The 13,000-nt window shown below is 46.1% G+C and overlaps 1 protein-coding gene across 1 annotated transcript; it reads left to right on the forward strand.

The window, feature by feature from the left end:
• The first annotated feature begins 1,483 nt into the window (after positions 1 to 1,483).
• On the forward strand, positions 1,484 to 12,356 carry cog1 (component of oligomeric golgi complex 1). The gene is given in 16 exon segments (XM_084038199.1): positions 1,484 to 1,847; positions 2,468 to 2,715; positions 3,233 to 3,414; positions 3,543 to 3,719; positions 4,982 to 5,138; positions 5,257 to 5,467; positions 5,578 to 5,953; positions 6,099 to 6,547; positions 6,729 to 6,875; positions 6,955 to 7,119; positions 7,607 to 7,731; positions 8,291 to 8,399; positions 8,520 to 8,629; positions 9,076 to 9,157; positions 12,168 to 12,182; positions 12,184 to 12,356. Coding segments are annotated over 16 exon segments (2,982 nt in total). The 5' UTR covers positions 1,484 to 1,541; the 3' UTR covers positions 12,307 to 12,356.
• The last annotated feature ends 644 nt before the right edge of the window (positions 12,357 to 13,000 follow it).

Below are 13,000 nucleotides of genomic sequence, written 5' to 3' on the forward strand. Positions count from 1 at the left end.
ACAACTTTGATTGTACTAGTCAAAATGAAATTTAAGATATCTAAAAATCCTTAAAAAGTATAAGTGGCCGTTTTATCATTTATCATCAATTTTCATTTCAGATAATGGCGTCCTGTCTACCTGTCAAGAGTCATAATTCTAATTGTAGATATCTGAAATTACATTTCTACTAGTCATAATATGAATTGTGGATATCCATAATGACATTTCTACTAGTCACAATGTATTTTTGGATATTCAAAATTACATTCTGGATATCTGGAATAGTTTTTCATTTTGGATATCTGAAATGAAAATTATGACTAGTAACAATTGGATTGAAGATATCTGAAATGGGAGTTTTTCCTAGTAGGAATTCAATTGCAGATATCCAGAATGTTCATTCTAGCTATCCAGAATGTAATTATGGATATCTGAAATTGAAAGCCCAATACACATGAATGGCAAAAGTGACGTCATTTGTCCTAGGAAGAATGTCATTGTGGATATCTGAAATGTTCTTTTTGACTAGGAAGAATTGAATTACAGATATCTGTTAAAACGGCTTGCCATAGACTGAGGTCCAGTCCCGACCTCCACACCAAGGAGGCCTCCGGTTCCGGAAAGTGAAGCCAATGCTGACGGTCCTTAAAGCTGCATTCATCTCTCATCCTCTCTGATTGTAGAGAAGAAAATGGCCCAACACCCGAAGTCCAAATATGGTCACTTCCTTCACTGGTTGCAACAAATCCAAAATGCCGAACTCCACAGCTTCATCTTTTCTGGTGTTGTCTGTACTCTAAAACATAAGGGAAGATGTTTATCATCAAGGTCTTGTACAAAATGTTGACATTATTTCATGAACATGTTATATTTAGATTATTTACCTTTGATGGACAATTTGAGGAAAGTGCATACATCATAAATCTATTGATTATTCTATCCAAACGGAGTAAACATAAGTGTAAGTTTAAAAGAGAAAGACATATTTTTAGTGTTTGTACATAAAAAAAATGAAATGCTCGGCCAACAAAAAGGCCACAACAAATGTAACGGCTATTTTCATCATTCTTTTTTTTTCTCATCATTAATTTATTCATCTATTTTTATTATCTTCTACTGCGGCCATGTTAGTTTCAAGGTATGCATTTTGCACTGTTTCTTATTGACAGTTTGTGAACTTTTACAATTTGTTTCATTAGAAAAAAACTTTATGTGAAATATTATTTCCACACAAAATAAATTAATGAAAAGTTAGCTATATAAAAATACTCAGAATTTGAATTTACATAATTATCCTATGCAAAACAGTATAACATGAGTAAAACATGACCTATTATTTCCAAATTGTTGCTTTTAAATACGCTAATACACTTTGGGATGATTTGATTGGCTCAGCGGTGGTAGGCGGCTACCAACCTACCCGGAAATGTTCCCTGACAGACAGCCTGAGTGACCAATGAGGGTTCGTCACCTTTCTGCTACGTGGAGGCAGGAAGTGTACTCCCCCCGGTCTTCCGGGTTAGATGTCCTGGAACAGCTGAAGTTGTTGTGGAGCTGCGATGGCCGAGGAACCTGCGTTGTCCCTCCGGGTCTCGGAGATCAAGGACCCGGCGGTTCTCTTCGAGCGATACAACACTGCGGAGATCCGCCGGATCGAGCGCAAAGTCCGCGGGGAGATCGAGCAGAAGAAGGAGGAGCTGAGGCAGATGGTGGGGGAGCGGTACCGGGACCTGATCGATGCCGCCGACACCATCGGGGAGATGAGGCAGTGCTCGGAGAGCGTCGTCCACTCCATCCAGGACATGCACCAGTACTGCCACAGGCTGAAGCAAGGCAGAGCCAGCGTGAGCGGCTGCAGACAGGAGGTGAGCGCTGATAAGCCTGCGTCAGCACGCCGAGCGCGTCATGTTAGGAACGCCAAACTTCACTTGAAAATGTGCCAATTCATAGTATGAGAGTCAAATATGCACACGCACTCCCCAATTATCACATGACTTAACTCTTGCTCCGATTTAATGAAACGTGCTGATCAATTCGGCGTGAAAATATGGCTGCATGGAGGCATATCTGTCATAAAACCCCAACTTTTACAAATGTCCACTCCTCTTTGGAGCCAGAAGAGAAATGCAAAACTATTCAAAAAATTAAGTGTTGTTGATGGATGACTTTGATGCCGGATTGACCTGAAGACACCTGATTTGGCAACACATGTTCTAATAAGTGTGTATTGTAGCTGACACACAGCGGGCATTACATTATAACATTTGTTAAAGAAAATTGGGGACATCTCTATAAATATAGTAGAAAGTAACTAATCCCATTTATAGATGGTTCTTTATAATATGACCTTTGACCTGACATTAATTCTGTTACTGCACATTACTACGTTGTCTGTGTATCTTATTATCTGTATATCACCACTTTTCTCACTCAAATTTAATTAAATTCACACGCTATCGTCTAAATCCGTCTAATTCTCTCCCAGAGCCAGAAAGAGTGGCAGGAGAAGTTCTACATCATGGCCTCCCAGATCAAGCTCCTCCTGGAGATCCCAGAGCGCATCTGGAGCGCCATGGAGGCCTCCCAGTACCTCCAGGCCACCCAGCTCTACCTGCTGTGTTGCCACCTGCACAGTCTGCTGCAGCTGGAGGCCTCCACAGGGGGCATTTACAGACCCGTCCTGACCCGCTTCCCCATCCTGGTCCGGCAGGTCGCTACCACCGGACACTTCAGGTACTTACTCATGTCTTTGGGAAAACAAACTGTGCTTAATCCTCACACATTTTTCTCTGGGATTCATCCATATAATCAATTATTCTATAAATATGTTCTTACTCTGTAATAATAATAATAATAAAAAGTTTCGGTGGGCACATTCCTTCACAAAAACTGATATATGATGTCAGTGTCAGTAACATCATCTTATTTAAGATAATTTTTCTCTTAGAAAACGTGTGTCCTATCTGTGACGCAATAAAAATATGTGTAAGTGTCACTTAGTGTAAAGTGATTCCAGTTTTTGTGCCATTTTTAGTGTTTTATGCCCTTTGATGTTTATAACAATTATTTTGGCGGGATAATCGTGACAGGAAGTGTTCCTGACTTTGAACGTTTTTTTGCTTGTTTTGTGCCCAAAGCAAGAACGTATCTATGCAAACGTTAGTGAATGAAGCCATCGTTGGGGGTTAGGGTTTCTGAAGACCCAGTGACATCTAAGCCATTGGTCAGTAACGAGTCCGTCCTCTTGCAGGTCCACCATCCTCCTGGACAGCAGGTCTCTGCTGCGGGGCCGTGCCGTGTCGGACCAGGCCATCGCCGAGGCTCTGGTGTCCACCATGCTGCTGGAGGGCAGCTCGCCGCGCCAGGCCCTGGCGGACTTCCTGCTGGCCCGAAAGGCTTCTATCCACCAGCTACTCAACCAACCACAGCACGGTATTCTGCCATTAGGAATGTGCCATAACACGTTATTTACACTTCAGTCTTGCTTGAAGGCTTTCACTGTGAAGCGGAGCAGGACATCATTACTCCGCTGCTTCATATCAACGTGTGTTTGGCACCAGGTGCAGGGATCAAGGCCCAGGTGTGCAGCCTGGTGGAGCTGCTGGTCACCACTCTGTTCCAGGCCTACGCCGTCTTCTACCTCCCCCCAGAGGGAGGCCCCAGGCTGGGGGAGGGGCCCCTGAGCTGTGGCATGCTCTTCTCCACCCTGGAGCACGTCACCTCCACCACATACGCAGGTAAACAGCTGCGACGTCGGAACACTTTTAATGATTCCTCACAGAGAGCTGTCAGAGAGTAGCTAAACCCCAGAGTTCTGGCTGAAGCTCATAGACTGTATATTAGAAGTGGAGGTAGTCATGGGGAGTTTGTGGACTTGATTTTCGGCATTTTGAACGTCGCCATCTTGGATTCTTTTTGCAACCAGTGAATGAAATGACCATAATTTGACCGTGTGATGGCAACGTGCTTCCCTACACCGTGACATGGAGCATTACGTTGCTAAATTCTATTCATTGAGTGGCTGGCTAGTTAGCTTGCTAGCTTGCTGATTTCATGCTACATGCTACTGCTGGGGAGGGGGAGTTCATTGGTGATGGTTGGTGACTAAAGCTGCTTCCGCATATGTGGCCTGACTCCAGATCAGCTAATAGGTAAATTGAATTGCAATGGTCCGGTTTCAACGAGTAGAGGACAGTCTCTATGTATATTTATAACACAAAATGGAGAATCTCTCACTAGACAACAAGGTGTTCATCCACCATGGCTGCTGGTTGATGGGTGCTAGGCTATGCTAACATTGTAGCTGCTCCATCAACACTCCAAATAAGGTCATCCATCCATCCATTTTCTACCGCTTATCCTGTATTTAGGGTCACGGGGGGGCTGGAGCCGATCCCAGCTGTCATTGGGCGAAGGCAGGGTACACCCTGGACAGGACGCCAGTCTATCACAGGGAGACATGTAGAGACAAACAACCATTCACGCTCACATTCACACCTACGGGCAATTTAGAGTCACCAATGAACCTATCCCCATCCTGCATGTCTTTGGACTGTGGGAGGAAGCCGGAGAACCCGGAGAGAACCCACGCTTACACGGGGAGAACATGCAAACTCCACACAGAAGGAACCCGGGCCGACCCGGGAATCGAACCCAGGACCCTCTTGCTGTGAGGCGAGAGTGCTACCCACTACACCACCGTGCAGCCCCAAATAAGGTCATCTAGACATAAATACAGCAGAGACCTTGTTGTTTGGACCACAGACAGTCTCTGGTTCCTCCACATAGTCTGGTCTGGTCTCTGGACTATTGTGAGCTACTATCTAGACCTCAGACACAGGAGACAACATTTTGTTCCCCCCTCTTCTGATTCAGTGACTGAGGGACAAAGTAAGACCATCCAAAGCCAGACTCAGGATCAGACCGTAGCTGTGTTCTGAAGCACAAATATCCACGTAGAAAGGACATGTGTGAGCATCCATGTCATCTCTGTCCTCAGCTAAAGACAGGAGGGCGTTGCAGGAGGAGACGAGTACAGGCAGCTGGTTCAAATACCTGCCTCCCTCCATCACTGAGTTCCAGCCTGCCCTCCGCACCCTGGCTCAGCCGATCCAGAGAGAGCAGCTCCGAGACACCCTGCAGCAGTGGATCGCTACGTACGTACCAGCCAATCAGGACTGGATGAAGTTCCAGGCATTTGTATCCGTAAATCATGGGTTTAATCATCCCAAATCTCATTGGTTGATTTTCCGTTGATGTCTATTGAACTCTCAGCTGTAAGGAGGACATCTGCCGTGGCGTTAGCAGCCTCCTGGTCTACGTGAAGAGCCTGAAGGGGCTGGCGGCCATCAGAGACGCTGTGTGGGACCTCCTGTCCACCGAGTCCATCAGTCTGCACTGGGGCACCGTGTGTCAGCGGCTGCTGGAGCGCCACCTGGCTGTCTGGGATGACTTCCTGCAGCAGCTCTTCCTTCAGCGCCTGCAGGTCAGTGCTTTGGTAGCTTCACGGTTCGTTTTCCAGGATCTACCCGTTGACTTTGTATGGAGTCGTGTATGTGTCAGCCCTCCAATGATGTATTCCTCCTGTTCCCCTAGGCCATCACCAAAGACGAAACTGAAGCCATTTCAACCATCTCCGTCCAGCTCCTCACGTCAGCCGTGAGGGATCTTGAGGGCCAGACCATCCCCTGTTCTTCTTCTTCTTCTTCAGGTACCAACCCCGGCTCCGGACGCAGGGCCCAGTACGAGGTCGATGTGGCGTCCTACCTGTGGTCTGAGTCTCAGGGGGACCTGCTGAGCGATGCGGGCTGGGTCAGCGTCTCCCAGCGGGCGCAGCAGCACCAGAGGAGCAGCCTGGCCATGAAGACCCAGGCCCTGACGCCCTGCGTCCAGAACTTCTGCTCCTCCTTGGATGCTAAGCTAAAGGCCAGACTGGAAGACCTGCAGTACTACCTTCCCTCCCAGAATACAAGTAATGACTTCAGCCGGGATATTGTTCAGACAACCATCTTCCTTAAGTGTCTCCATCTCAAACAAACAATAAATTCCTTTTTTAAAATGTCAATCAAATCTAACTATTTGGTTTTGTCATCCAAACCATCTTTCGTGCTCTGCAGGGTCTGACTCCATCTCCGTCGTCTCCTCCTCTCCCAGCGAGAGTCCGCCAGCATCTTCTTTCAACCGCTTCACGGACTCGCCGGCGGTGGAGGAAGCGCTACGCGAAGGCTGCGTGGCGTGCGTCCGCCACATCCTGTCCTCCATCCGCTCGGAACTGGCCACCACCTCGCCTGACGCCAGCCCCGCCTGCCTCAGCTCAGTGCTTTTCATGGCAAGGCTGTGCCAGTCCATGGGTGAACTCTGCCCCAACCTGAAGCATTGCATTGGGGGGAAAGAGAGGGTGTCTGAGGTCATAGGGAAGTCGACCCCGAGACCGGGCAAGAAGCTGGGCAAAAACAGGGCCGCCGCGGAGGTCAGCCCCGCTCAGGCCAAGTGGGCGGAGCTGAAGGAGGAGCTTGTTCTGTGCAGCATGGAGGCGTACCGCATCTGGAGCTCCGCCCTCTCCAAAGTCAGACTTCGTCTTTGTCCCTGTTCTTACCAGCATCATCTACACATACCAACATCACACATGTCATTGAGAATAAATCAGAACAAACAGAATACGATGTTAACGTGACACACATCAAATTAGGAATATTGTCATCTTCAGAATATTAGTGGAATATTCACCGCCCTCCTTGTCGTGACAGGTGCTACTGGATAAGTTTGGCACGGCGCTGCACGCCGAGTCCGCCGGTTCCATCCTAACGACGGCAACTAACTGGGAGGATCTGGAGATCCAAGAAGAAGCCGAGTCGGGGAGCAGCGTCACGTCGAAAATCCGTCTTCCGGTCCAGGTCAGTTTGCCGGACGCAGACGGGAAGGTCCATGATTTCTGGTTCGGCGGTCTGATTATTATTTTTTTTTTGTCTGCAGCCGTCGTGGTTTGTGCAGTCGCTGCTGTTCCAGCTGTGTGTGGAGGTGAACAGGGTGGGGGGCCATGCTCTGGCCCGGCCCACCCTCCAGGAGCTGCTGCAGGCCTGCCTGGGTCAGGCCCTGGACCACTACCACCGCCTCACAGAGCAGCAGGCCCCAAACAAGGTCACACACACACACGCGCACGCACGCACACACACACACACACACACACACACACACAGAGTAGTTTTATATTTATAGGTGAAAAACCTTCAACCCCAACCTTTAAAAATGAACCAAACCAAAGGAATGTATCTGTATATATATTGTGTTCTCGATCTTTTCAGGTCCTAATCTTGACATTTTAGTGCAACGTTTTTGAATTCTACATATCGTCTTGTAAATATCAAGCAGCAACCTCCGGTTCTGAAAAGTGAAGCCAACACTGAAGTGCCTCAAACTCTGGCCATTAGGGGGGCGACTCCTCTCTGATTGTGTAGAAGAAAATGACCCCACTTCTCACTTGATTAATTATCTCAGTAAACAATGTAAACATGAGTTTATGGTTTTCATACCTAGTTTCAAATTAAACGGGAGGAAGGAAGTGTAATGTGCTTTCCTTTTATTAGGATCCACATTCGTTTCCTGAATGTCTCTGCTCTTGTTTCAGGACGGCGTGTTTCCCATGACTCAGAACAGAGCCTTGCAGCTGCTGTTTGACCTGCGTTACCTCAACACCACACTGGGCAGCAGAGCGGAGGAAGGCAAGAGCTCCCGATCCCACCAAGACCCCAGGTAACCTCCTCAGGCCCCGATCACTCAAAAACGCACCGTGCCAAAGTGCACCGGGTTAACCAGCTGATGATCCTATGAAGTGGGGTTGCATCATCAACCAGTGGATCAAATGTGGATTCTAGCAGACCTGGAGCTCTTGATGTTGCTCTGCTGTTGGATGAGGAGGTCATAATTAAATAACACTTATATCAACCTTTTAATTGTCCGTTCCTACCACATCTGCCGCAGGAAGGAGGTGGTTAAGTCGTAAAGCTGCCTTTACTCCATTGAATTGGCTGCCTGGGCCATGTGTGATACTGAGGCTGTAAAGTTGAGAATATTGTAACTTTTATGCGTCGGGGAGACAGGGGCGACGGGAGTAGAGTGCCTAAAACTTGCATTCTCTCTACTGACCACCAGGGGGTGATTCCTCTGTCTGATTGTATAGAAGTCTATGGGAAAATGACCCTACTTTGAGCATCACTGCTCCAAAAAAATGAAGGGAACATTTCTCTTAAATGTAAAAGTCCTGATGACATTAAAATGGCGAGACGCTAACATTGTTTTGTGTATTTTCCAGATTCCACAAGGTCTGTGATTGGCTGGAAGGCTACATCGACCCGTTTGACCTGGACGTGTTCACCCCTCCGCTCAACACCAACCTGAACCGCATGTCCCAGAGGACCTCGGTACTTTCAGTCGCTCAGACAGCGTAGTTGGCGAACATAGAAGCTTCGGCACTAGTTGAACACCCCGTGATAGTTTGCAATGATAGGTTGTTGAAAGGTTTGTGTGACCTTGTGTCTCAGGTGCTGCTGGGGCTGCTGACGAGCTCCGAGAAGCAGTTTGCCCTGCGGAGCGGCAGCGTGAACTCCCAGGAGCCGTACAACATCCTGCCGCTGGCCAGCAGCCAGATCAGGTGAGTGGTATTAAAATCCAAACCATCACTGACAAGAGGTGACCTTGTACTAGAACTTAGGGGCCCTGAAGACGCCTGGATAGCCCAAGATCTGATCCAGGATAAGAAACATGTGTCCTGTGACCCTTCAAATCCCTTAGGATCCATTTAGGTTTTAGTTTTCATCTAACTTTGAAAAACAAAGTCAGAGATTCCAGTGAGGGGCGGATCACACTGATGTGTTGCAATGTGTTATACAATGCAACCAAACTTGGAGGATGTTTGCATTGGAAGTTATACAAACTAAACTAAGCATTATAAAGACCACATAGTCGTTTTTCACCATAGATTCCAATGAACGCCAAGTTTAAAACTGGACCCAGGTCTGATGGCCTCCATATGGTTCCAGTCCATCATGAGAGCAGGTCACATCGACCGTGTCTATAATCCATGACTGTCCTCTGCAGGTTCGGGTTGCTCCCTCTCAGCATGTCCAACAAGTCCAAGTCAAAGTCGGCCCCCCGGATCCCCGACGCTACCCACCAGCTGGTGAGTCCCCGAGCCGGAAGCCTCAGTGCTGTAGTTTCATGTGCTCACAACCACAGTATGTCTTCATTTCTCTGTTTCATTGTTCTGTTGCACCCTGGGTAAATGTTGTCTGTCACACCTTCTGCCTTCCCAGCGTTTTTGAGTGCCAGACACCAGGCAAGTTCCTCAGTGTGTGTGTGTGTGTGTGTGTGTGTGTGTGTGTGTGTGTGTGTGTGTGTGTGTGTGTGTGTGTGTGTGTGTGTGTGTGTGTGTGTGTGTGTGTGTGTGTGTGTGTGTGTGTGTGTGTGTGTGTGTGTGTGTGTGTGTGTGTGTGTGTGTGTGTGTGTGTGTGTGTGTGTGTGTGTGTGTGTGTGTGTGTGTGTGTGTGTGTGTGTGTGTGTGTGTGTGTGTGTGTGTGTGTGTGTGTGTGTGTGTTCTGGTTGTAGTTTCAGTAGTGCCTTGATTTACGTTTGGTGCAATAAGAGTGTGACAGTTATTATTAAGTGATTAAATGAGCCTTCCTGGTAGAAGTAGAACGGGAGTAGAACGGACATTGCAGTGTTTTCATGTGACTAGTACAAAAGAACATTATTGTTGTTAGTTGCTATGGTGACAATGCACTTAACTGGGGCCGGAAAGTGATGTCACAGCTCACCAGGAAGAGACGTGGCAAAAGACATCTACAGTAGGCTTAGGTGGTGTTACAGTAGTATTTAGAAATCCAGACGCTATGATTTTTTAATCTTGTCATAAATCCTTTCTATGACACTGTATTGATGTGATTTGTTGTCGTGACCAGATGACGCCACCAGAGGTCAGTGTTTTTATAGTGGAACAGGAAGCTGAGTCAGAATCATAACCCCAATTTCAGTCAAAGATGCTTTCCAATGAGTCCTCTGAAGTCACAACGGTTATATATAGCACAGTTCTCATAGCTTTATCCACATGTTTATTGAGTTTATTCTTAAAATTCTGATGAAGGTTTAGAATCATTGAATTTGCATTTGTGGACCTTAAAATCAAACACCAACAACAACAAAAATATCCTTAAAACAAAAAGGGAAATCAATGCAAATGATGTTCGGATCATCATGTGAGTTTGCGTCACTCTCTCTAGACACACTGGAGAGGAGGCGGGGCTTACCTCCACTTAGACACAAACCAGGTTTCCTCCATAACGGCTGAAATAACCACTATTGCTGCTTTTTGTAATAGTGGAAGTCGCAGATACACCAGGAAACCAAACACTGTCGTTCATGATGTCACCCAGAGGTGCTCGTGAATTTCACCAAGCTGGTCACCAAGTCACTGGATCTAGCAAGACACCATCAGCTGAATGAACCCAAAATAAACTATTTAGCTGTGATTTTAATAGCAATAACCAGATAAAAAGGATGCTGAAATAACTCCATAATGATGGTGACCAGTAAAAAGTCTGAAGTCATGCTTTGTTAGGTCTGTCTGCAAGACGACAAACTACTTTTAAAATGCTTGTTTTCTGAATGGAGTCTGGTTGATGGGTGCTAGGCTATGCTAACATTGTAGCTGCTCCATCAACACTCCAAATAAGGTCATCTAATACAGCAGAGACCTTGTTGTTTGGACCACAGAAAGTCTCTGGTTTCTCCACATAGTCTGGTCTGGTCTCTGGACTAATGTGAGCTACTATCTAGACCTCTGGGGGACCACAGACACAGGAGACAATATTTGTTTCCTCCATTTCTGATTCTGGAACAGCAGGAAGAGAACCTCAACTCTGATAGGATTTAGACAAACAAATGAGAGACTGTCCGTTCTACTCCTATTTCATTTAATCTCCCACACTCCGCTTTATGTGGCTCAGGGTCAGACTATTTACTGGAGAGTGTCTTGGGGCAGCAGCACAGCAGCAGTGACCCCGGGGCATTCACCTGTTTAAAGTGGACCAATCCCATCTTGAGGTTCATTATTGTAAACACTATGAGTTTACGTTGCAGCTAGAAGGAACTACTGAGTTTGATCACCTTGCATGGCCAACAGTGTCCCGTGCTTCCTCTTCTTCTTTGTGCTAAGCTAAGCTAAACGCGTCCCATCTCCTTGACTGCTACACAAAGGTGAAATCCATGTTCTAGTCTTACGATCAGGTGTTCCACATTAACACTGAGAGTGACGGTGTGAGACCGAGAAAGTAGTCCCTGACGTCACGCTCATTTTGCATGCTCAGCTGGTGGTCACCTTCCATGGAGCCCTACATCATTTCACTCCATGTTAGCTGTTTGACCTCCGGAGGCGCTACAGTCAGCTGTGAAGTGTTAGCATAAGGCTAACACAACGCTAGGATCTACTCTGAGACTCTGATCCAGGACTGTCATGCTGCATTTAACTGTCACTGAAACCATTAATATCACTGTCAATACCACAACTCCATAATTTCTTCTTTTTCACCACTTCTCCTTTTCACCACTTCTTCTCCTTTTAACCACTTCTCCACCTTTATCTTCTTCTACTTGTTCTTTTTTCTTCTATCTTCTCATTCTTCTTTCTCTTCATCTTGTTCTTCTTCTTCTCCTTTTTGTTTCTTTTTTCTTTTCCATTTCTTCTCATTTCCTTCTTTCTTCCCATTCTCATTCGCCTCGTTCTTCATATCTCTTTCTTCTTCTTCTTCTCGTTCTCATTCCTCTCGTTCTTCTTCTCCCACTCTTCATGTTCTTCGTCTGCTTTTTGTTCTTCGTCTTGTTCTCATTTTTCTCTTTCTTTTCTTCTCTCTCATTCTTTATTTTTTTATATCTTGTTCTCATTTTCATTCTTCTCATCGTTCTTCATGTTCTCCTTCTTTTCCTTCTTCTGCTTCTCCTTCTCCATCATATTTTTTTACTTTTACTTTGCACCTGCCTGAAAAAAAAAAAGATTTGGCTCTCGACTGACTGAATGTGAGCTACTGCTTGATAGTCCTGGTTCAGGGCCCTTTGCCACTGACCCCATGGACACCCAGGGACAATGGACAATCAAGATATCCAACTAGCCAACCTGACGTTTTGTCCTTCTCCAGCAGGCACCTCCATCCTCCATTAGCAGCCAGCGAGGACCGGTTCCGGCCGGGCAGCCTGTTCAGACAGCTGGCTGATCAGGAAGAAGACACAGCCGCTCCCTCTTTATTCAAACTCAGCTGGCTGTCCGGCATGGCCAAATAACACTTACTTTCTCAACTATTTTTATTTGACTTTGTAAAAAATAAAATCTAATAGTAAAAAGTTTTGTCTATAGAGAAATGTGTCCATTTAATTCCCAATTGGTGAAAATTATGCTAAAAATGCTGTATCCTACATTTCCCATAATGCAACCAATGGCATCTTCCTGTTAGAGGTGTCTTCTGTAAGGTGATGTATTTCCCAGTAAAACAGGATGTTGGGAGCAACTTGATTTGATGGTTGAAAAGATTAAGAAAAAAACAATATGACTGGGGATGTGATCTAAATAGGTTAAAAGGGCATTTTGTCATTTCAGCTAGAATTAATGAGCCTCCTTTTTTGGTAAATACATCTTTGAAACTGCAAAACGCAGTTTGATATTCTAAAGTTTTCATGTGGATTTTACATGTAGTGTTTTCATACTATTTGCCTAAATGTGGTACAGGACGGGTTAAAAAAGAAACACAAGTAGTGTGGTAGTGACCTGTCAATCATAAGGAAGCCACGCCCTAAAGCATACCAGCTGCTTTTACGGTCTATTTGACAACTAAATGGACCATAATTCACTTAAGTCAGCTCATTTTCTCATAGACTTCTATACAATCAGTCGCCCCCTGATGGTCAGTAGAGAGCGTGACAGTTCAAGGCACTTCGGCGTTGGCTTCACTTTTCAGAACCAGAGGTTGCCGCCTGGTTG

Source organism: Eutrigla gurnardus (genome assembly GCF_963514095.1).
Source record: "Eutrigla gurnardus genome assembly, chromosome: 20".
NCBI classification, from domain to species: domain Eukaryota; kingdom Metazoa; phylum Chordata; class Actinopteri; order Perciformes; family Triglidae; genus Eutrigla; species Eutrigla gurnardus.